The 24,896-nt window shown below is 43.4% G+C and overlaps 1 protein-coding gene across 3 annotated transcripts in view; it reads left to right on the forward strand.

The window, feature by feature from the left end:
- IFT122 (intraflagellar transport 122) overlaps nucleotides 1-24,896 on the forward strand; it is a 97,200-nt gene that overhangs the window by 65,293 nt on the left and 7,011 nt on the right. For all 3 annotated transcript variants that reach the window (XM_030206594.1, XM_030206596.1, XM_030206595.1), the window contains 10 exons: nucleotides 983-1,036; nucleotides 4,105-4,266; nucleotides 5,611-5,777; nucleotides 7,068-7,239; nucleotides 7,930-8,032; nucleotides 9,349-9,489; nucleotides 12,236-12,333; nucleotides 13,872-13,972; nucleotides 19,392-19,557; nucleotides 23,320-23,431. In XM_030206594.1, the coding sequence (XP_030062454.1) occupies nucleotides 983-1,036; nucleotides 4,105-4,266; nucleotides 5,611-5,777; nucleotides 7,068-7,239; nucleotides 7,930-8,032; nucleotides 9,349-9,489; nucleotides 12,236-12,333; nucleotides 13,872-13,972; nucleotides 19,392-19,557; nucleotides 23,320-23,431 (1,276 nt within the window). The remainder of the gene's footprint in view (nucleotides 1-982; nucleotides 1,037-4,104; nucleotides 4,267-5,610; nucleotides 5,778-7,067; nucleotides 7,240-7,929; nucleotides 8,033-9,348; nucleotides 9,490-12,235; nucleotides 12,334-13,871; nucleotides 13,973-19,391; nucleotides 19,558-23,319; nucleotides 23,432-24,896) is intronic.

Here is a 24,896-nt window from a genome sequence, read left to right on the forward strand (position 1 = left end):
AAACATAAACAATAAACATTTAGAAAAATCTTCCTTGGCAGCACACCTGGATGTTCATGTCCTTAGGGGGTGTGTTGAGAATTCATCTTCTTAGTAGTACAGTAGTACAAATTACATCTGTTCCAAAGAAGGTTTAAATGTGAGCTTGCACTCAATGCATGTACATGTGTGTTTTATAGAGCATGCATTTGTACATTTTAACTCAACCCAAGCCATGTTTCTTGGAATGTCTATGCAGAGATAAAACTGTGCCCACTGTTTATGCAGGTTCTACCCAGGTACTATTTTACGGCTGGATAATGTACTTTTAAGTAGATGTGTAAACAGGATGGAACATAGAGATTCCCAGAGGTGTGTAGTATGTGCAGCATTACAATGTATATCTACATTTTATAAATTGTACATGCATAGAATGCATGCTCACATTTATACTTTCTTCAAAGCAGGTGTAAATTTCTGTCAGAGAATGTATATGCTGTTGGAGCTCATTGATGAGCCTTATGGTATAGTCTTTATTACTATAAAGTAGACGCTGTTTTGGACTTTTCACATCAGCATCTTGTTATAGAATTAGCCCACACTGAAGAACTCCCACAGAGTAAAGCATACAAAATGAAATTCTTGCATTTACTGCAGGGGTCCACCACTGGCATAAATTCAGAGGAAGCCCCCCCCCCCCCCCCCCCCTGCCAAGAAGATCCATGAGCAAGTTCAAGAGAGTGCCCTTCTTCCTGGAGCTCTCCTGCATTACATGTGCTGGTTAGGTAGAATTTATGCCATTGGGTCCCCCCTCCTCTAGTGTTACCTCCTTTTCCCTGCTATTTTTAGAAGTGTTTTTCTGTAGGTAAGCACTTGTTTACTCACCGAAAATGTCTCCAGTAAGGAGAGCTGTTTTCTGCTATGTCGTATCAAATCTGCTTTACTAGCCCTGGCCATTTATGTAAATAAACTGCTATTCTTATTTGTCACCTGTATTTTGTAGGCATTTACTCGAGTCCGAGATCTCCGTTACCTTGAACTGATTAACAGCATAGAGGTAAAATAATTACTTATGTTAAATATTTATTTTATCTCAGTAGCAGAGAATGCTGACTTTTCCACACAGTCATGATAAAGTTTCATCTTTAGACCACTCCTGCACTTTTAAGTGGGTGAGTAGAGAAATCTGGATTTTAATCTGTCCAGTTGATTTTAAATACATTGGGTCTGATTTAGTAGAATTTGGACAAGCAGGATAAATCAGTCACACATTGGTAACATCATCTGATGGCACCATGGACAGATTACTTTCCTAGAACTCAGAAAAGCCCAAATTTACGCATGCAGAATTGTGCACTGTTCTGAGATGTGTGTGGAAATAAATTGGCTAACAAGCCAATTGGCACCAATAATTGGGTGCTAGCAATTATTGGCAACAATTTGGATTTACATGTGCATCTCGCTAAGTGCTATTCCATAAAGATCCGTGTGCAAATTTTTAGTGTGCAACTCAAAGTGGTCGTGGCCATGGGAGGGGCCTTGATGGATCAGGTGCGTTCACTAAAGATGTGCGCAGTATTATAGAATTTGTGGGATTCGTACCTAACTTCCACACCAGTATTTACACCTGGTTTCAGTTGGTGTAAATCCTTGTGCACAAAGTTTGGCTCTGATCCTGTTGCTACACTCTATTCTATAAACGGTGCTCAACTGAGAGCTCCCTTCCGAGACTAGCGCTCCACGCAGATTTACTGAACCTAGTCCTAAACGTGCAGCCCTGCTTTTGAGATTTGATAAGATGAAGGGATTGAAGATCTGAAAGGAACTGAAGAACACTATGAGGGGCTTCTGCAGTGGAACTGCTCAGGGACCGGGGACCAGCTCAGCTCCATCAGATAAGAACCTGTGTGGGCTATGCCTCTCTGGGGAGCCAGCATCTAAGATGGCTCCTGCCTGTTCTGTTCCAGCTTCCAAGATGGCTTCTGCCTGGCCTTCCTATGTGTTCCAAGCCTCTCTTTGGTGTGAGTGTGTTCCCTGCTCCTGTCCTGCAGTAGGTGACATCATCAGGGAGAATCTTCGTAAGGAAATGCTGTGCTTGCATTCAGGGCCTTTGCATGGTGTGTGTGTGTGTTATGCTAAAAGGTCGTCAGGTTAGTGAGTGTGCTGTTGCACTGCTACAAGCCTGTCTTTCCAGGTGGGCTCTGGCCCTTCTGTTCTTTGTGTCTGTGGACTGCTAGTCCTTCTGTGTGGGCTTCTGCTCGGTGTCTGTGGACTGCTAGTCCTTCTGTTGCCTTGCTCTGTGTTTGGAGTCTGAAGCTTCAGCCTTTGTGTACTCCCTGTCTGTGTTGGGAGCCGCTGAAGCTCCAGCCTTGACTCTGTTATCCCTGGTTTATTCCTCTGTCTGCTGCCAGCCCCAAGACTTTGCAATCCCTGGTTTATTCTATTGTCAGCTGCCTGCCCCAAGACCATGTTAGTTCCTGGTTTATTCTCTCTGTTTGCAGCCTGCCCAAAGACTCTGCTAGTTCCTGGTTCATTCTCTCTGTTTGCAGCCTGCCCTAAGACTCTGCTAATATCCTGGTTTATTCTCCTGTCTACTGCCCAGCTTATGTGTTGCCGTGAACCTGTTGCTGCCTAGCTAATGTGTTTATCCTGAATCCTGCTTCTGCCTAGTTAGTGTGTATATCCTGAATCCTGCATATCCTGAGTGTATATCCTGAATCCTGCTTCTGCCTAGCTAGGGTGTGTTTCCTGAGTGGGTCCTCTGGATCTTCAGTTCCTGCTCTGTCCTGCAAGTCCTGCCGGCCGCCCCCCCCCCCCCCCCCGCACTCCGGAGCTCAAGTCCAGAGGAACGGTGGTCAAGCGCAGGTGAAGCTGTTCCTGTTCTGCCTGTTCTATTTGCCTGCCGTAGTTACTACTCCAGTCCCGAGTTCCAGTCCTGCTCTTCCTTGTATCCAGTTCCAGGGTGGTCTTGCCTACCTCTGCCGCTCTTCGGCAGTGGTCCAAGGGCTCACGAATTCCAGTCCTTCCTCGAGGACCTGACAGCAGTGGTCTAATTTGACAGTTCAAGTTCCAAAACAAAAAAACGTATTTCTGAAATAAATTTTTAAGAACTTCTGAAACCACAGATACTTAAATCTCAGGCATGAGGTTAACTAAGCTCCAAAAACTAGATGCTACAGCTATAAATAACTTCTTAGAGGAAGAAGACAACTGCAGATGAACGGTTGATGACAAGTCTAATTTGTTAAAATGAAACGATCACGTAGGTCTAGATTGCACTCATTCTTTAAAGTTCTTCCATTCTTCTGACTTTGTTAGCCACAGCCTGTCCATTAGGATCAATGGTAATGTCTAATAAAGTCGCTTGTCATATCAGCCATATGTTTAATCAGTGGTGACCGAGGTCCTTATGTACTGTAGTACCTTTCTTCCCATAGTGCAGGCATTAGAGTACAAACTCAGTCAATTTGTTGTGTATTTGATAGTTCAGTGATAAGCTGTGTATGTTTATTTATTTATTAGGATTTACCACGTTTTTAAAGGAATTCACTCAAGGTGGTGTACAGCAAGAATAAGTCAAACATAAGCAATAAATAATTACAGCAGTAAAAATATTCAAATAACTACAAAATATGGCATAGTATACTACTAAGTACTCTTACTGTAAGTCTTACCGTTTTACACTAAACTGAAACAATGAAGATTAATGAATGAAATAAAGAATTTGAAAAAATAAAAAATCTAGGGCAGAGGAGGTTTTTTTGAGACTAGTAATGTGTATTACAGTCTAGTCTAAATACATAACAGACAGTCTTTTTTCTCCGATAATCCCTAATTGTTTTAGTTTGGTGTAAAACGGTGAGTCTTAAGAGTTCTTAATAGTATACTACTTCCAATGTCACCACAAAATGTAATAAAACATTTTAATAGACTACACAGAGTAGAAGCAAAGATGGAACATATTAATAGATATGAGAGTTAACAGGAGTAAGAAAATAAGGGGACTAATTTAAAGAAATTGCAGATGAGGTCAGAAAGGTGATTAAGTATTATCTGGAGTGGATAATAGTCCTTTGTATTCTCTTTGGCCCACTTTTGGCCTGCATCCTGTTTTCGTTGTTTCAGGAGAGGAAGAAGCGTGGTGACACCAATAATGACCTGTTTCTGGCAGATGTTTATGCATACCAGGGAAAGTTCTATGAAGCTGCTAAATTGTACAAGAAGAGTGGCCATGAGAACCGGGCACTGGATATGTATACCGATTTGCGCATGTTTGAATATGCAAAGGTTAGTAAAGTGGCCTCTGTCTCTTTTTGAAGTTTGTTAGCCATAAAGCAGACTACCAATGACACCTAGCTGCCAAATCTGTTTTTATGGCTGGATTGGCATCAGAAATCTTTGTGGAGCATGTTTGCATCATCTTAACGGAGTAATTTTCAGGCTGTCAGCTTTGTTACAATGTCCATAGGTACTTTTTATCTGCACACTTTGCTCCAGATTTTAAGGAGGAAGTACCTGCAAACCTTTGCACTGTTTGGGGGGAGGGGGCAGGATTTTGCAAGGACACTGATGCATGTATTATTTACCAATATTGCTCAAAACGTCCATGAACGTGTCTCCCCTAAATATGGCTAAATGTTTAGCTTTGCTTCATTGGCTCTGTTTCTCCTATAGGATTTGCTTCAAAGTGCTGGTTTTAATCAATAAAACCCTTCGCACTGGCATCCCACTTTATCTTTCTAATTTACTTGTTCTCCACTGCTCCCCATGTCCCACCCCTCTCCCAGTGTACAAACCAATTGACTCTTTCACCCTTCTCCCTCTGACTAGACACAACTAGGCATACTTCCACCTGCTGTTGTGGTCCCCACAAATGGAGCTAAGAGGGGAAAAATCATGCTCAATTAAAAGCAGCACTGAAAATGTATTAGCCTTTGGGGAGACGTGAGGTTGTGGTTGGGTGATTGGGGAGACAGAAGTGCTATTCTATTCCTATCTCTTATGAAAAATTGCATTTCTTTTCCCTCTTTTCTGATATTTGTTGTGAACCGTTTTGTTGGATCTCCTTTGACATAGAAAGTCGGAATATTAAGAAATCCAGTAAAACTTCAGTTTACCCTCAGCTTTCTGTAGGCCAAGCCTGAACCCAGTATATATGTGTTACACTAGGCCCAACACTACACATTCAAAACATAATCAATGTATATTATCAAATAAAAAATACAATCATATTAAACCCAAACTACAACCTGACCTTCACTTTCACTAGGTAGCTGGACTAGATTACTTAGAAAACTAAAGATAGCACCAGAGTACACCCCAGTCCCATATATTAACAAAGTAAACCCCTCTTCCTTATCTCCCTCCACAATAAAATGAAAGATGGCCTCTTTATCTGTCAAATGTATAAACCACACAGTTTCCTGAATGTTTTAAGTGCATGTATTCATAATCTGTTTCATTGCTCTGAAATAGAAGAAAATGTACAACATAGAATATTGAGGAGCCTTTGAAAGGTAGTCGCTATGATTGTTTGCTTACCCTTATTTTTGAGTAACCCAGAAATAACACTATGATCTAATTGCTGCAGCAGGAAATTCTTGTCTTCATGCTATTTTTCCATTTCCTCAGGATTTCCTCAAATCTGGAGACCCCAAAGACACAAAGATGTTAATCACCAAACAGGCGGATTGGGCCAAGAATATCAATGAACCCCGCACTGCAGCAGAGATGTATCTTTCTGCCGGCGAGCACATGAAGGCCATCGAAATCAGCGGGGACCGTGGATGGGTGGATATGTAGGTTCTTTCTTTTCTTTGCCTTAAGTTTAACCTGGAAGTAGCTGGCACCCTTCACATCCACAGCAATAAACACAGAACATAGAAAAATGAAGGCCGATAAAGACCATATGGCCTATCCAGTCTGCCTATCCATGCCATCTACTATCCCTTCCTCTCTCTTAGAGATCCTACATACTTGTCCCAAGCTTTCTTGAATTCAGATACAGTTGTTGTCTTCACCACCTCCACCAGGAGGCCATTCCACTAATTCATCACCTTTCTTGGAACGGCCTCCCATTGGAGGTGGTGGAGGACTGTTTTGTTGATTGCAGTTTGAAATGTTTTTAGCACTGAAATGGACAGGTGATTTGTTGTATGTATGAGCTAATTTATGAGTGTAGAGATGATATGAATTGGCAGTAAAATATATAGCTGAGTTAGCACAAATTTGACACTTTCAGACGTTATCATCATTCACTCACTTCTTATCTCCCATCAGCCAACACACCAACTGTCTGAGCCACTAAATAGCAGAACACTGTCACTGATTCAGCAAGGGCTATATTTAGTTCCTGTTTATCTTCATCTTTCCTGAGAGTTGTAACATGGAGTGAATAAACCGTGAAAGAGTCCATTTAAGTGAAGCTGTAAATGGATTATCTGAGATGTAATACAGTTCCTGTCAAGCACTACGTCCCAGAGTACAACTGCACAACAGACTCTTCAGCTTCAATCTCATTCCTTTCTGAGGCTGAATGTATGTTTATATGGATGCATTTCTCAGGACACATTTTGTCACGTACATATTTCTTTTCTGATCACAGGATGAAGAGCTGTAAAGCTGTTGCTGATGTGTAGGGGCGAAGGCGTTTAATAGTGTAGGAAGCTGACCCAGGGAAAAGTGTGAAGAATTCCAGATCTTGTTGAACAGGGGTAGTTGATTGAACCCTTGTTAAGTCAGTACTGAATATACGGGGCATTAGCTAGAACAAAATGTTATTTTCCTTCCTCTCTCTTTCACAAGTAGCTTTTTCTACATGTGTACTCCGTTGATAGCTAAGTCTCATCATTGCAGTAGTATCGTGTGCAGCTGGTGATCTGTTTTCTCGTGTAATTCTGTTAAAAGTAAAGGAAATGCCAAGTATATGTCTTAAATTGGGACAAATTGTTAAATTGACTGTGCAATGACACAGTTGCTGCCTTTTTTGTAAAATGGCTGCTGATTCACTTGAGTTTGTATCCCCACATCTATCTTTAGGATTGAAATCTGATCCCTTTGAGCATCACACCAAAGATTTTCTATTTTAGGTTGATTGATATAGCACGGAAACTTGATAAGGCAGAGCGTGAACCTTTGTCAAAATGCGCACATTATTTTAAGAAGCTTGAACACCATGGGTATGCAGCAGAGACCTACATGAAAATTGGAGACTTAAAAGCATTGGTCCAGCTCCATGTAGAAACCCAACATTGGGATGAGGTGAGAACAAGTGGATCTTGTATTGGAGGTATGACCCTGTTAGAAACCTAGAAGCTATGTGTACCAAGATTAGACACCCTACCTGCTCCTCCCTGTCCAAGACATCCTGATAAAATGAGCTTACTAAAGTACATTGTGACCAGGGATGTGCAAACCAGTTAGGATTATCTGTATTTGTCCACCTGTCAACATACAGAATTTCAGCAGGAGCCCCTGACTGCTCTGCACACCACATTTGCGGAGCTTTATTTATTTGTTACATTTGTATCCCACATTTTCCCACCTATTTGCAGGCTCAGTGTGGCTTACATAGTACCGTAAAGACGTTCGCCAAGTCCGGTAGAGAAACAAATACATGGTGATGTTGTGGTCGATCAAGGTTCAGGCACAATGGGGATCGAAGAGAGGAGAGGTTTGGTTTTGCTGTATTGCAGTGTAGGCATTTATGTTGGGTCGGTAGGGTATGCCTTTTTGAACAGGTTGGTTTTTAGTGATTTCCTGAAGTTTAGATGGTCGTAGGTTGTTTTCACAGCTTTTGGCAGTGAAAACAACCTTTGAGAGGGAAACTCAATTTATACCTCCCTGTTTCTTCCTATAAGAGCATTAGCATGTACCAGGTTGCTCTCTGTAAAGATGTATCTGTTCTGCACAGTTTTGGTCTGGTATGATAAGTGCCATCTCCCTTGTCAGGCCTTTGCCCTTGTGGAGAAGCATCCTGAGTTCAAAGATGATGTGTACATGCCTTATGCTTGCTGGCTGGCAGAGAATGACAGATTTGAAGAAGCACAGAAGGGTAAGGTTTCTTGCAGATTTTTTCCAATCAGAGCACAGCCTGTTTATGGGCTGATGCTCAGAGATTCTAGACCAGTGGGAAGGGAATTTCCTGGCAAGCGAAGGTTAATTTTATAAATGGGCACCTATCTTTGTTGCGTCCTTGTGAAATAGGCTCCTACAATAATTCCCAGTAGCGCACAATTGCTCTTGCACAAATTCAGTCTTGTTTCAAGGCTGGCGAAAAAGTGTGCATGTACTCTGTGTACACTTATGTACATTGTAACTCTGCCCCTGCTTCTCCCACACTATGTCCCGAGAATACAGATGTGCAGATACCTGCTCTTGTGAAATCATCATATGTATGTATGCTATTTACCACCTTTTTGAAGAAATTCACCCATGAGGCCTAACAGCAAGAATAAGCCAGACATAGTCAACAGACAATTATTCAAATAACAATATGCATTATGGCATAGTACAGTGGTTCCCAACCTGTCCTGGGGGCTCTCCAGCCAATCAGGATTCAGGATATTCAGAATAAATATTAATGAGAGAGATCTGCATGCAAATCTCTCATGAATATTCATTATGGATATCCTGAAACTGTGACTGGCTAGGGAACCTCCAGGACAGGTTTGGAAACCACTGGCATAGTATGCTACTTGCAATGCCAACACAAAACACACATTAAAACAGAATTTCCCAAACTGGGGGACCATTAGAGCTGCTGACCACATGACTTTGAACGTGATGTTTCCCCCCCACCCCCCCCCCAAAAAAAAAAAACAATTACTGCTGTAGTAATCAATGAGCATGCAAACTTGTGCCATGTTGAAAAACTAATCTGCAGCTCTTTGTGAAATGTCACTCTTCCTGGTAGCGCATGAGCGGTGATTGGCTCACACACTGACAGGATGACATCAGGTTGTTATTAGCTCCAGCATCCCCTCCATGCATCCTTACCTGAAGGTAGCTGACAAAACTCCCCCCCCCCCCCCCCCACAACAATCTCTGGTAGTAGTGCCCCCACCACACCCCTCCCCAACACAAAAAAAGCATCCCTGGGGGTCTAGTATATCCCCTCCCCAACTCCTTCCAGACCTGCCCCTTGTAGCTTAAATTTGGTATGGCAGGAGCGATGCCCACTCACTCTCCTGCCTCCAGTGCCACCAGGATCCAAAATGCATTGAGATGCATCAGTAGGGGTCAGGGATTGAATTGAATTAGAAACTTCTTGTCAAGAGGCAAATAGCAGTCAATGATTGAGCTCATTATTGGGCCTGGTGCTCGTGCTGTGCGTGATTTGTGATCTTTTTTTCTGTCTTTACTCCACAGCATTCCATAAGGCAGGCAGACAGGGTGAAGCAGTCAGGGTTCTGGAGCAGCTCACGCACAATGCTGTGGTGGAAAGCCGCTTCAATGATGCTGCCTATTATTACTGGATGCTCTCCATGCAGTGCTTAGACATTGCGCAAGGTAGGAAAAGAAAATATGAAGCATAGCCAAAATTAATTTATTGGATGTACTTGGCTTCTAAGTGGAGTTAGGTAACCCTTGAAGCCTGATTTTCTACAGTGTTTTCCCCATTCTCTGGCTATGGAGGAAAAAAAACATAGGGGTCAAAATGGAGCTGCTGGCAGTCAGAGGTTTTTAAGCCACTGACCACTGCAGTTAGAGCCAAGCCTGGATATTCAATGCCAGGCCATATCTAGCTTCCCTGTGGTCACTCAGAAGTTAACTAGGCATCGGCCAGTATTTAGACTGGTGCCCGGTTAATTCGGCAGTTTATTTATTTATTGCATTTGTATCCCACATTTCCCCACCGTATGGCAGGTTCCATGTGGCTTACATATTGCTAAAAAGGCGGTTTAAAGTTAAAGTTAGGACAGGATTTTTTGCTGTCCTAACTTTGTTTACTTAGCTGGTTATCAGACAGACTATTACCGCTAACTGGTTAAGTAGTGGCACCGCCCAAACTCCACCCCTAATCTAGACAGTTTGCACATGGCCGGTTAAAGCTGATATTCAGCGGTTCTGCCCAGTTAAATGCCACTGAATATTGGTGACCAGCCAGCTCAGCAGGTTTTATCCAGGCAGATTACCCAGTTCAATACAGACTCCTTACAGGGCAATTTTCAAAGATTTTCCCTGCTGAAAGTTGCCCACCATCCTCTGTGGGAAAAATTACCTAGAGCAATGGTTCCCAAACCTACCCCGGGGGCTCCACAGCCAGTCAAGTTTTCAGGATATCCACAGTGAATATTCGTGAGAGAGATTTGCATTCACTGCCTGTGCTAGATACAGATGGCTCTCATGGATTTTCATTGTGGATATCCTAAAAACCTGACTGGCTGGGAAGCCCCTGGGTCAGGTTTGGGAACCACTGGCCCAGAGATTTCCCATGGGTATGTTTACACATGCGACTACACTGGACCCATATTTCTTCTGGGGGTGGGACGGGTGAATGCAGGGAGAGACATTGCAAAACATTGCTATTCTTTAGAATTTGTTTTATTTTTAGGTATGGGTGTATCTGATATGACTGTTTTTCTTATTACAAAATGAAGTTCCTTTCTTAACTTTCCTTATTTTCTTTCTATAATGAGATTTAGAAAATGTTAATAAACGATAAATGACCTGCAGTCCTCCCACTAACTGCAGTTTGAAATGGAGATCCCATGCAGAGTTTTCCTTTTAAAATATGATTGCAACCTTGTGTCAGTGTAAGAATGCCTCAGAAAATAAGTTACAATGTTTGGTTATGTTTTAGTGTTTAGCTAAATTCATAACTATTGTGTATCATAGGTGAAAATAGATAGAAATGTAGAATTATTCTCTTTAGATGAAAACTGGTGTTAAAATGTAAAGAGTTTGCAGAACAGAAATGAATGAGCGAAACCTACAAGTTTCAATGTCATCCTGTCAATCACATTGCTTATAATAATGAAAGACTGAACAAAGAAGAAATGAAGGTTCAATTCACGTATGTTTGGTATGGAGAGAATTTGGACAGTGTTCATGTTGCTGCATGTAAAGCTTTAGCCAGCTGTGTCTGAAATGGAGACGATTAACCAGGTAGTACTGCTGAATGTTAGCACAGATGCCCTTCACTATCTGGTGGTCCAGGGGCGGAGGGTTGACGGAGCCAGCACTTATCCTGGCACCAGTGATACTCAGTGCCAGTGACCAGGCAACTAAGATCACATAAAAAGCCATCCGGTCTATGCCCGGTTAGCTGTCCGAGCACTGGAACTGCATATCAGATGGTGGCCACATAACTTCCAGCTGGCAGCCTGAAATGTCCTGTTGTCCCCTCCTCCAAGAGTAAAGACCCCCTCGATCTGATCTGTCCTTCCTCCTCCTCAAGAGCAAAAGGTCTTCCAATCCGATCCCTTCTTCCCCCCTCCTTGAGAGCAAAGGCTTAATTCAATCCAATCCTCCTCCCCTCCTTGAGAGCAAAGGTTCTCCCGATTTGAATCCCCCCTCTCTGAAAGCAAAGGCTTTCCCTTCCTTCCTACCTTAGTACAGCTAGATTGACGCTAGAGGTCGTGGCATCCATTTTTAAATCTGGAGCTGCGATGGACGGGACCAAGTGGGGATGCCTCCTGCCCTGATAGACTACCAGGGATTTGAAAGGTAGGCCCAGAGGGGCACCTACAGAGGATGGAGGGACCATGTTGAGAGTTTGAAGGCTCTTGAGGAAGGGGAGAAGGAAGGAAGTGGGATCAGTTTTGGAGGGTAGGCCTTTATCCTTGGAGAAGGGAGAGTTGGATGGGGGGGCCTTTTCTTTTGAGGAGGGAGGGGGGATTAGATTCGGGGGGTGGGGGGTTTGGACCTAACCAGAAACTCTTATTCGGATCCTGGGCGATATTCAGCTAGGACCCACAGAAGTGTGTTATGTGGGTGTCCAGCTGAATATTGGCTGGGACCCACATAAATATTGGCAGCTGCCTCCTAACTTTGAATATTTAAATGCCAGTTCCCAAACATGGCTTGTATTGAATATCAGGCTCTAACTTACTTAGTGATAGTAAGCATTAAAAAATAAAAAAGGCATCTCACCGTCACCAGCTGGACTTTTTTTTTTCTTTTAACCTTTTAAATCTTGAGTACAGCCAGTAAACTGTAAGCAACAATATTTCACAGTGTAAAGCAGTGGTTAATATTAGATGATTAAAAGACAACTCAGTAGTTAAACTGTATTGGTTTGTTTCCTGTTCAGAGAATGCAGAGAAGGAGATTGAAATGTTACAAAAGTTTCATCACTTTCAGCACCTGGCTGAACTCTACCATGTTTATCATTCCATTCAGAGATACACGGTAAGAGGCTTGCTAGCAGCCAGAATCAGTGCCAACCAACATTCATTGTGATCCAATCACTTACAGAAAAGAAAAGAATTGATTCAGAAACATGGTGAGGTACAAAGTGAGGGCTGTAAATGGAAGATTAAGGAAAACATCCTGAGAGTAGCTTATCTACTTTGTACCTGGGGGCCTTATAACAATTTACAAAGTACATGCAATGATTCCAAAAATAAAACAATTCACATACTTCCTTTCCTCCTGTCTTTCATGTGGGCAAAAGTAATTTCATTTTGAAACATTGTGCATACATTTACCCACACTGAGGTGTGGTGACAGTTTTCTCTGGTGGAAGCAAGATGGAATTCCAACAGGTTCACCACGAGAAAGCTCTCCCTTAGCTTTTCTAACTTTAAAATCCTTAACGATAGTTCCTGTGCTGTGTCAGTCAAGGTTGCCCGAGTTCTGTGTTTTTCGCAGAGCCCAACAAGATGTACATTCCTCATGGAAAAACTTTAAAATATTTATACTTTGAACTATTTAAACTTCTGGAAATCACTAAAAAAGTATAGTCACACCAGGGACCCATACAGAGGAAGAATAATATTCTCAGTTTTATTAACCATCCCTTTTGGATAATCCCTACTATTTTGTTTTGTTTTGGGGTTTTTTTTAGCATCGGCAGTTCAGTGGGCTAAAAATTTCAACTTAATATTCACAATGACTGCAAGATTTTTTTGGGTGATGGTAACTGCCAATTCAGAGCCTGGCTATTTTTGTACCTGTAGATAAGGCTGTTTTCCCTATGTGTACTACTTTGTACTTGTCTACTTTAAATTTCAACTGCCACTTAGATGCCAAGTCATAGACGCCAACATTTCAAAATGATTGAGGTGCCAAAGTCAATACAAATTAACTCCCCCCTTCCCCTGGACATGAAGGAAGGCTCAATTGTTTTTTTTTTTTTGGGGGGGGGGGGGGGGGGGGGCTGAGCACCTACTGAACCCACAGAGCCAGCTCCTATATGCCTTCTCTTACAAATCCTCGCAATCATTTTCCATTTTAACTACTTTGAATAACCGTGTGTTATCTGCAAATCTTCTTTGCTCAGTTGTCACTCCTACCTCCAGATAATTTATGAGCATGTTAAACAGCACAGGTCCCAGTACAGTATTCTTAAATATTTATAAATTGTAAATGTAGGTGTTTATTTTCCAGCTAATTAGGTGTTTATTGATGGTACAAAATACCAGTGTTTATCGGTATTGCCATGCTACAAATACTGCTGGGCAACTTTTCTGGTTGAATCAGATATGTACGTTGGTGTCATTTAGGAGCCACCAGTACAGAAATGGCACAAAAAGTGTGTGGAAGATACAAGACAAGCCAGGAAGGGGTGAGAGGGTACTAGAGGAAGTGGTGTTTTTCTGGTGTTTATCCAATAAATGCTTATTGTAATGTTTTTGTATCAGGGTGTTGTATCAGTTAAAATCTAAAATTGCAAACCCTAATTATAGGTAAAAAAAAAAATGTCTTCATGTTTTTAAAATTTTCAGGAGGAGCCCTTCAGTACTCATCAGTCTGAGACACTTTTCAACATCTCCAGGTTTTTGCTTCACAACTTGACCAAGGAAACTCCACTTGGGATCTCAAAAGTGTATCCTTGTATCGTTTCCAAGAACCCAGAGCACAAGTAATCAGCTACATATCTATCAAGAGTCAACTTCATGGACAGAGACAGGTGGGAAGCATATGAAAGAAAGAAAAAAAAGAAATAGGTTGGAAAACTATAACGTAGCAAAACTTAACATAGGACAAGATTGCAAAGGCTCATGCATATATTTACACCTGCTGAGCAGTCAGCACTAGGTGCCACGTACGCACATGTGCCTATTTTCTACAGCAGGGGTCCTCAAATCCAATCCTGAAGGTCCACAACCCTTCCTGGTTTTCAGGTTTTCCACAAGGAATATGTATAAGATCTGTTTTTCGTGCACTGGAAGCAATGAATACAAATACATCTCATACATATTCATTGTGGAAATCCTGAAAACAAGGCTGAGTTGCAGACCTCGAGTACTGGATCTGAGGACCCCTGTTTCTACTGGAAAGTATGCACATACATTCCTGTAAAAAAAAACAGACATAGTAAGCACAGGCCTCCTGGAAAAGCCATGGCACCTGCTTGTAAATTACTCATGGTACATGGCTGCTTGTGAGGCCACAGAATCATTTACTACAGAATCAAGTCTATAGAGGTTCAAACACAGTTAATGTGTGCAGGAGCTATTTTGACAGTTTCCTCTGGGTCAAGAATTTGGCTGGCAATATTCAAAGGAGTTACCTGATTAGAGCCCTAGTTTGAAAACTGGCCTTCCACTGAATGACTTTTTCTATCCATTCCATTGTATAAAGGCTCGTGAGCTTTGCCCTATATAGGGTACCATATAGCCACATGCTCCTCAGTATTTTTCTATAAAAAAGCAAATAGAAGACCCCACCCCCCATATTCCCCAGAGACCAGGGAAGGAGGACCATATGCAAGGAACCTTAGGAGGAACATACTAAACAGACTTCTATATCATTGGCTAGATGCTACAAAGTGATCAATGTAGTAAACAACAGAAAATGTAACAACTGGACTGGACTCTGAACTGGTCTGGTGGGATTCAAAAAAAGGAAATTATCAGGTAAGACCAAATTTTAGCTTCCTTATCTACCAGACAGCCCAGAATGGGTGGGATGTAACAGAGCAATTCTTCTTAATGGGCAGGATTCACTAGCAATTATTTTCAACACCTCTGCCCCAAAGACCATGTCCTGTCTAACGAAGACATCTACTTATAACTCTTTGCAAAAGAATGCAGTATAGCTTCCCTACATATCTCTGCAGGTAAAACAGTGTGTACCTCTGTCCAGGAAGTTGCCAACCCCCTGGTTGAATGAACTTGTAACCCTTCAAGGGTCACTCGCCCCTTTAAGAGATAGGCCAATGAAATTTCTTCTCTGATCCACCAATTTAAAGTGGGCTTCAGGGCGCCTCACCTTTTCTCAGTCCTCCAGAAAGGATAAACAAATGGTCTGTTTTTTTGAAATTCATTAGTAATCTCAATGCACATCCAACATATGGAAACTCCCTACTTCTGTGAAACGTAAAAACGGCTCATAACAAGACAAGTCCTGGATCTCCAAAATCCTCCTTGCCAGACAAGCTGCCACCAGAAGTGTCACATTCAAGGTAAGATCTTTAAGTGACACTCCCAAAAAAAGGTTCAAAGGGAGGTCCCTCTGATGTTCAAATTCAGATTCCAGGACAGAGCATTGGGGGATGAAGATATATTACACCCTTCCAAAAACATTTCATGTCAAGGTGTGAGGCCAACGATGTACTTTCCAGATGGTCCGAAAACTTGCAGTGCTACTACCTGGACCTTCAGAGACCTGACTGCTAGGTTTTTCTTGTGGCCCTCCTGCAGGAAGGCCAATATTTGCACCACCAGGACTTGAAAGGGGGAGAGAGCATACTCCACAACTAGGCTTCAAATGTCCTTCAAACTTGTGCACAAGACATGGAGGTAGATCTCTTTCTTGCCTGTAGCAATGTGGTAATGACCTTGAATGAGCCTCCTCTTAAGGGCCAAGCTGTCAGACAGAAGCGAGATGGATCTTCCGTCAGTAGAGGCACCTGTGATAGGAGCCTCCTTTCCTGAGGCAGCTTGAGCCCCTGTTCCACTTTGGTGATTCTGGTGGCACCAGACTGGTCCAGGCATCCGTGGTATGTGGACTTGATTGGGCTCAGACTGGGATATGCTACAATCCACTGCATGAAACAAACTATCAAGGGCATGGGAGCAAAACATTTAAAAAAACTCATGCTATTGGCGGCTGCTGCCGAGGAACATCTGTTCTGGCCAGGCCCCCGCCTTCAGATTTCACCTTGTTGCCATCAGATCTAGAGTTGGAATGCCCCACCAGGGTCTGATGAGGGAGAAGGCCTTCCTGGAAAACTCCCCTTGATCTAGGGCATGCCTGCTGAAGAAGTCTGCTTGCACATTGTCTACACCTGCTATGTGTACTGCCAACAATGCTGCGAGATGAACCTCTGCCCACTGAAACATCAAGACTACCTCTTAGACTAATGCACAGTTCTTTGTGGCCCCCTCCTTCCTGTTCCTGGCAGTTGAGGGTAGGCCTTAAATCCCTTGTTCTGGATTAACAACTTGAATGCTTCCAAAGCCCTTGTCTACAGCTGATAGACCATTCGCTTCTGTCTTTGTCCAGATAAGCCAGTGTCACTGTGATTAAAGGTGCAAGGAGTATTGTGAGGCCAAAGAGCAATGCCTGGAACTGAAAGTGACTTCCCAGAACTGAAAACCTCTGATTATCTTTCCAGATTGGATCTCAAAGCGGCAAACCTGCATATTCCAAAGACGTCATGTACCCTCTCAACCTGATTGCCATGATGACGGATCACAGGATCTCTTTTTGGAAATGGGAAACTTATAGCATTTGGTTCTTGCTCTTGAGATCCAGAATTGGACAGAAGATCACGTCTTTCTTCGGGACAACAAAGTAAATGGAATACCAACCTTTGCCCTGTTCTTTCTTGGGCATAGGAATCATGGCCCCTGAGGATAGCAAATCTTGTGAGGTACCTTGTATCATCACTCACTTGGCAGGAGCATTGTAGGGAGAAGACACCTACATCATGGTGATTCAAACGTGAGAATGTGCACCAGATCTATGGCTGCATCTGTATTTGCCCTGCTATGCTAGTATTTCTACCTTTTTAATGGTATCAATAGAAATAAAAAATGGAAAAGAAAATAAGATGATACCTTTTTTATTGGACATAACTTAATACATTTCTTGATTAGCTTTTGAAAGTTGCCCTTCTTCGTCAGATCATCGTATTTTCTTTTCCATGTTTTATTTTGTTTTTTTTCTATTGATTACCTTTAAAAGTGGACTAACACAGCTACCACACCTCCCTACCTTTTTAATAAAATAGGCTCCTGTTGCCAGAGAGCTCACAATTTAAGATTGTAGCTGAGGCAGTAGAGAGCTAAGGCCCTCAAGATCAAAAGCAAACTCTAGCGCTAGAGGCTGTTAACACCATACTAGCGCCAGAGTTTGCAGGCGACCCATGATCAGAGCCCTCGAGCGCCTGAAACAGCGCACTCGAGGGCTCTCAGCGCAAGTAGCATGCAAATGCATGCTAAACAGGGCTTCTAGCGCAATTAGCTTGCAAATGCATGCTAATTGGCGCTTAACGCATTCATCCCCAATGATCAGCGACCAGCGCGCCAAAGATTGGGTCGCTGGCCGCAGCAAAATCAACGCCAGCTCCGAGCTGGCGTTAGATTTTGCGGATCTTTGGGGAGGAATGGTGAGCCCTGTCCAGCATGCAGTTGCATGCTGGCAGGCCCCCCTTCCCCCCCAAGGCAAACGCGAACGGGGGGCTGGAGGTCCGGTGGGTCTCCAGCCCCTGAAACCCCCAGAAATCGTTGCTCCATCGACGGGGGTGGGGGGGTGGGGGCTGGAGGTCCGGTGGAATCGCTCCCTTACATGGTCTGTAGCCCCGCCCAGTGCATCCCAGGATGCAGTGGGCGGTGCTGGGCGCCGCCATTTTGGGCGTCGACTGACTGGAAGAGGAGGGAGGCAGGCAGGCTGCGTCCCTCCTCCAACACAAGGTAGGGGGGCCGGGAGGGGGCAGGGACGGGGCCAGGGGGGTTGTCACGACACCACGGAGCAGCAGGGAATTTGACAACGCTGGGGGGAGGCTTTGGGGTGGGCTGGAGGTCCACCGGACCTCCAGCCCCCACCCCCGTCGATGGAGCAACGATTTCTGGGGGTTTCAGGGGCTGGAGACCCACCGATCCTCCCCCCCCCCCCCCCCCGTCGCTGGGTGGGAGGGTGGGAGAGGGTTTGGCCGGCGGCGGCCACAACGTTTTTTGGGGGGGGGGGGGGCCTCGTTGTTCGGGCCTCGGGGCAGGCTGTTTGACAGGTTTGGGCTTTTGACAGCCCAGACCTGTCAAACGAGTGCGGGAGGATTGTGCTGAGCGCATGCTCGGCACAATTCTCCCGCACTTTAAACATGATGATCAAAGATAATAGCGCTGCTTAGATTTGCATGCATTATCTTTGATCATCGATGCAGAAAAGCCCTGCGCTGTCCCGGCGCTATTTTTAGGGCGCTGTTTGGAACAGCGCAGGGCTTTTGATCATCTGGGCCTAAGTGACCTGTCCAAGATCACAAGGAGATTCTCAGCTCATTGCTCTTTTCCACATACACATTATGTGATTTGCAGCAGGCTTTTCCAGGGCTGTGGTCTGGGATTTCTTCGTATGGACATATTTTATAAAATATGATGCACACACACTTTTACATCTTTACAGCAGGTGTAAATTGGTGCACTGTTGGAGCTGAATCTAGGAGCCTCATTTATGATGACGCATAGGCACCTATAAACTAGCTGCCTTTTTAAACTTCTGGCCCTAAAGGGATCATTTTTAAATGTTTTTCTGTGTGTGGAGCCTGTTTTACACACAGAAAAGGGCTTTAATAAAATGTGCGTCTAAGTAAAAGCGGTGGGCTTCCTCAGGGGCAGAGTTGCATTTTATAAAGTACCCGAGTACTGGCTTAGAGGACAGATGTGTGGGTCAGCATCACTGGTGCTGTTTGTCAATAACACCTTTGTTGCTTTTCAAAATAAGTACCTTTTTGCACTTCTCACTTAAGTGTCTTACTATAAAATTAGTCGTGAAGAAATGTTTTTGATCCAGTGGCTACAGCTGGATGCTGAACTTAGTACAGGAGAAACTTTGAGTTCAGGTGTTTCACAGGAATTTTAATATTATATTAATTTTACCCGACTAATGAAATGCTTTGGTTCAGTTTGTTCCTTGGAAGTTTACAATTCTGTAGTCTAATGTCTCATGATAAGACACGCATTCATTTCTGGCTGTTCCAGTGCTTTAGTGCATATTTCTGTTGTGGAAGGTATATTATAGTCACTGATTTAAAGTGACTCTTTCAGTGCAAAGTGTATCTTTGTTCCTTAATGCAACAGCAGGAATACACTCTATGCTCTTGCAAAGCAGAGTAAGGCTCTGGGAGCTTATAAGCTGGCACGCCATGCATATGAGAAACTGCAGGGTCTACGGATCCCAGCTCGATTCCAGAAGTCCATTGAGCTTGGAAGCCTCACTATCCGGTCCAAACCATTTCACGACAATGAGGTAAGTTTATTGTCTGTACTTTGGATGCTTATCAGTAGAATTTTATGGATGATAGTATTGTTCTAGTGTAGACCATGGTAGCAAAGCATTCTGTGGCACAGGAATGCTGTGGGTACAAATCATATATTACCAAAATCTCAGAAGAGAATTGGTACTGAGTGAGAAGTATAATTTATCTTAGCACTCTGGATTTCTCACAAACAACCTCTCATTTGCGATCCTTATTCCTAAGTGTCCAATTATACTTATATTTACTCTTATACTGAGAGTAACAGACAAGGCTCAGATGTTATTATAAAAAGGTAAAGTTGTTTATTGTATAGGACTGGCAGCAAATAATAAATGTAATTGGAGACAATTATGCAAAATCACTCACAGTAATGTTAAGGGGTCTAAAGTACCTGTCAAGAGAACTAAAATAACACACAATTATCCTAACCCTGAAATTATTAGGATGCCTAACCCCCAAGCACTACCAGGCACTGAGCAGAAGGCAGGTCAGGAACAGATGATGATGGACTACAGGGCTGCTGAGGGGGGGGCATGGGGGGGAAAATTCCCTGGACCTGGCCTCCAAGGAGGGCCTAGTGTCAGGTTTTCGGAGGGTGCCGACCATCACCGCGGATAGAGGAACAAAACTTTTTACCACCCCGCGGGAACAGTAAAAAGTTTTGTTCCCACAGTAAAAAATCTCTTCCTCCCCGCAGGTCTCACCTATACGATCCTGCAATTGGCATCGATTCACAGTCAGAGGCCGTCTCCTTGGCCTTCCTTCTGCCACATCCCTCCCTCTACTGCATCTTCCTGTTTAGCATCAAAGTAGAACACAGCAGAAGTAAGGTCATGGAGATGGTCTCTGACTGACTGTAAATCGCTGCTGGCTGCAGGAAACTGTAGGCAAGACCAGCGGGCAGGAGGAAGGGAGGGGAGAAAAGTGGCAGTGGCCAGGGGGAGAGCAGTGAGGGGTAACAGCGATTGGGGGGGGTCAGGGGGCAGCAGTGGAGGGTCCTGAAGATTTTTTGCCCCGGGCCCAGTTTTGTCTCTTGGCGGCCCTGATGAACTAGGATTCAGGAACTCAGGCAGCAGCAGGTGGACTCCTCCAGCCGGTTAAGAGTCTGCAGGCAGGTGATGCTCAGATTAACAAGCCTTTGTCCTGTGGCAGTGGCTGTTATCTAGGTTCCATCAGATAACAGCTTGCCTGCCAACTAGCTGATAACACCTTCAAGGTAAGGGTTTTTATGTCCTCTCCCCGAGTCTTGGTCCCAGGTTAACTGGAACATGATCTGATATTCCTGCAATGATGTCAAATGCTGATAACAAATACAACAACAAAAGTTGTCAAAAATGTTTTGCCTTTATCAGACTGGATGTCTTCACATTGTCCTCGAGGCCTTACTACTACTACTACTATTTAACATTTCTAAAGGGCTACCAGGGTTGCGCAGCGCGTACAATTAACAAAGAAGGACAGTCCCTGCTCATAGGAGCTTACAATCTAAAGGACAAAAAGTGCAGTCAATCGCGGTATTGAACCACTGCATTAGGCCTGACAGTGTCTGAGTCTGTAAAAGTCAGGTGCATAATGTAGGCTAATACTCAATGCAGAGTTTTGGCCTTACAGGGCCATGATTACACTCCAAAGTAAATATAAATGGTCACACAATCTGGTACTTTGAATGTTATTTTTTAACTATGTTGGAACCGATATTCAGCCGGCCGTGATCAGCATTTTCCTGACCACCACCAGCACTAAACCCGGAAAGTCAATGCTGGGCCATGTCCAGGTTTCTGGAGCTGGCTAATGCATCTGGTTACGAGCGATATTCAGCACTTAACTGGCTATGGGTTAGAGCATAAAGATAAGGGTGACTTTTTTGTGATCCTGTTTATGTGGTTAACCTGAATATCAGCCCTTAACTGGCCAAGTGCTGACTCTGCCCTTAGATCACCCCCAAAATAGCCAGTTTTGAGTTATTTTCAACTGGTTAAGTGCTGCTGAAAATGAACGGTTAGTCCCGAACAGGCATTGTTACTGGCCAGGAGCCATTTCTGGCTGCTTGAATATCGGCCCCTTAAAGTTTAAGACTGATTTATTTGAGTTAGACATTAAAGTGGTTTACACTAGGTAAAAGGCCACCACTAAAAATAAAGAAATGGACTGAGCATAAATAACCATACGTCACACCAGTAGAGACAGGCAGGAGACAAAAGGAGGACCATATAAGGAAAGCTGAAAGGGTAAAGGGTGAACAAAGGACTGTATGTCCCACCCATCTCTAAGACAATCCTATATAATAAAACTCACCCTCAACGTTCTGAGGACACCGACGTCACTGTCAGGTCCTCCGGGCACTTCCTTCCGGTTCGAAGGGTTCGTGGTGGTGAAGCCACCAAAATCACTGCGTTGGGGCCCCGCCCTCGCATCAAACGTGATGACATCAAGGGCGGAGCAATGGCGTCAGTGGCTTCACAACCAACGACTCAGCAGATTGAAGTTGGCGTGCCGAGGTCCGCAACAATGGCGGTCAGTGCATTCACAACGCCAAAGGGGTGAGTAAGGAGGGGGGGTTTCGGGAGGAAAACCGTGCTAGCGCCCGTTTCATTTGCGCCAGAAACGGGCATGTTTTACTAGTACATAAATGAAAAACAGCTTTTCAAGGCGGTCTTAAATTTGGCATAATTGGGTGCTAACCTGAGTTCAGGAGGCAGTTTGTTCCAAGGTAAGGGAGTAAGATAACAAAGAGAACTCCACGTTGTTTCAAACCTACTACAGAGAACAAGGGATAAACGGGGCTGACATGATGTGTGTGGAGTCAAGAGAGAAGATAGTGGTGGGAAGTGCCAGTATAAACAGCTCTGCATGTCAGGATAAGCATCTTAAATTGAATTTGACAATCGCAGGATACTGGGCTAGATGGACCATTGGTCTGACCCACTATGGCTATCCTTATGTTCTTATGTCCAGGTCAGAATTGGAATGTCCAGCTCATAACATCCCAAAAAAAAGGCTATCTCACAGCCATTTTTGAACAGGAAATATTTTGGTGGTTTCCTGGTTAAACTGATAATTAGACAAAATTTCAGCAAAAGGTCAATTTATCTAACAAACTCACAAGCTGAAAACTTCACTATATTCGTAAATCACTTATCTAATCTGTGTTCAATATAATTCTCAGCTTGCTATATATATAATCTATAATGGAGGAAAAAACTTCAAATGCCCCAACTTGGCAGCAATTTCAGTATCTTAGTGCCATCTTTTAGTGGACTCCAGTTTTCTCATCAGTCTGAAAAACCTCCAAATGATAATTTTTTTTATTTTATATCTATGTATTGTGCACTCTTAAGTTCTTCAGATCTCTTCAAATATTATAATTCAATTTTCCATAAAGTCTTGCATTTTAAAACATATATAGGCATTTAGCTTAATTCTTGTGCCCTACAGGGCTCTCCGTTTCACTTTTAATTAAGCTGACATTTACCAGTGTCATGCAGCCAGTAAAGCACCATGTTTGAAGTCTGGCGTTGACTAAAGTAAAGTGATGTGAACACCTATTCCCCTGAAGAAGCTTAATTAAAAGTGAAACAGAGAGCCTCATTGGGCACAAGATTTAAGCTAAGTGCTGTGTGTATGCTTTTAAAGGTGTGTGTCCTGTGGAATCCCACGTGGATTTTAGTCATTTTATCAGAGTGAAAGTCAATTGAATTACTGTGCATCTTCTGCCTTACCACATGCCACTACTGCTCTTTTTGCCTGTATAGGAGCTTGTGCCCATGTGCTATCGATGTTCTACCAATAATCCTCTGCTGAACAACATGGGAAACGTTTGCATTAACTGCCGGCAGCCATTTGTCTTTTTTGCGTCTTCATATGGTGAGTTAGAAAGATTTTCTCTTTCCTTCTTTCAGTTGTCTGTGATGATTGTGTTACCCATTGGAAAGTTTGGAGCAGTTATCATTTGGGTTTAGCGCATAATGAGCCCAATGTTTCACTTTCACACAGAAAACATCCCCAAGAGAACTAAATTCACTTGGTTGCTAGGAGACAAATGAATGCATTTGATAAGCTCATTTGAGGTTTATCCAGCAAGACACTGGGACATTCAGCATTACACTGAGATACAGACATACATAAGCTTGTAATTTAGCATAGGGGATTTTTTTTCTCCTTTTTTTTTTATTTGCTTGCATTATAATTGATGTGGTGGAGCCAGCAGAGAGCAGAATTTTTAGAACACTATATATTTTGATCTGTTTATTGGTGTGTTTAGCTCTATGATGTATAATAATTAGATTGCTTTAGTCCACTTTATTCCAAAGATTTTGTATAGTACAGAAATCTGCACTGGAGGATTTATACACAGAAAATGTTAAAATATTACTAAAAGAAAGGACCTTAGATCATTGGTTCCCAAATGGAGGTCATAAAATCAGTGGATGGGATCCAAGATCTGGGGCACTCTCTTTGCATGGATCTCAGCTGTCCCCTGCAGTCAGCACCTGGCCTGTGAACCCTGCTCACTCGGAAGCCTTGCACCATCTTCCTCCTACACAGGTTTCCTGTTCAACCTGAAACAGATGCAGAGTGTCTGGGCCTGCGAGTATGCACTGAGTTAGGATCTGCTGTTTTTCTTTATGGGGACAATTCTGTAACCAGATGCTTCCATGTAGGCGTCCCGAAGATGTGCAGTGAGACTCTATTCTGTAATGGCATCTGGACACCCAGATTCTGTGTTAGAGCACTAGTGTAACATACTGTCGATGTCCCTGACGCTTACACGTCCACACATACAGCAGCTGTAGAGCCAGCATCACCGCAGTCACATAAACATGGGAGCCCTGCCCTTGCATTTACATACTATGCCGCTTATGTGTGTCCTTATAGAATATTGCCTAGGCATCCTGCTAGCACTTCCCCGAGAAAGTGGTCGCATTCTGTAATTGTAGAATTGCTCTTTATCTGTGTAAGTTAAACATAGAAGGGTTGCCACACAAATAGCAGGTATAACTTTATATGGATAATACTTGGGGGAATTCTGAGCAATGCAGGATTTGCACAGAATTCCCTTCCACACAGAAATCTGCATTAGCTCCATAGATTTTAACGTGGTGACCAGGAGCACTATTGGCCGTGTAAACCAAAGGGAGGTGGAAAGAGCACAGTGTGGCTTCATGGGACAAAGGGAGGCAGAAGGAGCGCACTGTATCTTCGTAGGCTGAAGGGAGGTGGAGGAAGCGCACTGCTAATTATGCAGGCCGAAGGAGATTGTGTGGGCCAAAGAAAGCTGAAAGGAATGTGGTTGCTAAGAAGATAGGATGCTGCAGTGGATGGGGTTCTC

Source organism: Microcaecilia unicolor, chromosome 6 (genome assembly GCF_901765095.1).
Source record: "Microcaecilia unicolor chromosome 6, aMicUni1.1, whole genome shotgun sequence".
NCBI classification, from domain to species: domain Eukaryota; kingdom Metazoa; phylum Chordata; class Amphibia; order Gymnophiona; family Siphonopidae; genus Microcaecilia; species Microcaecilia unicolor.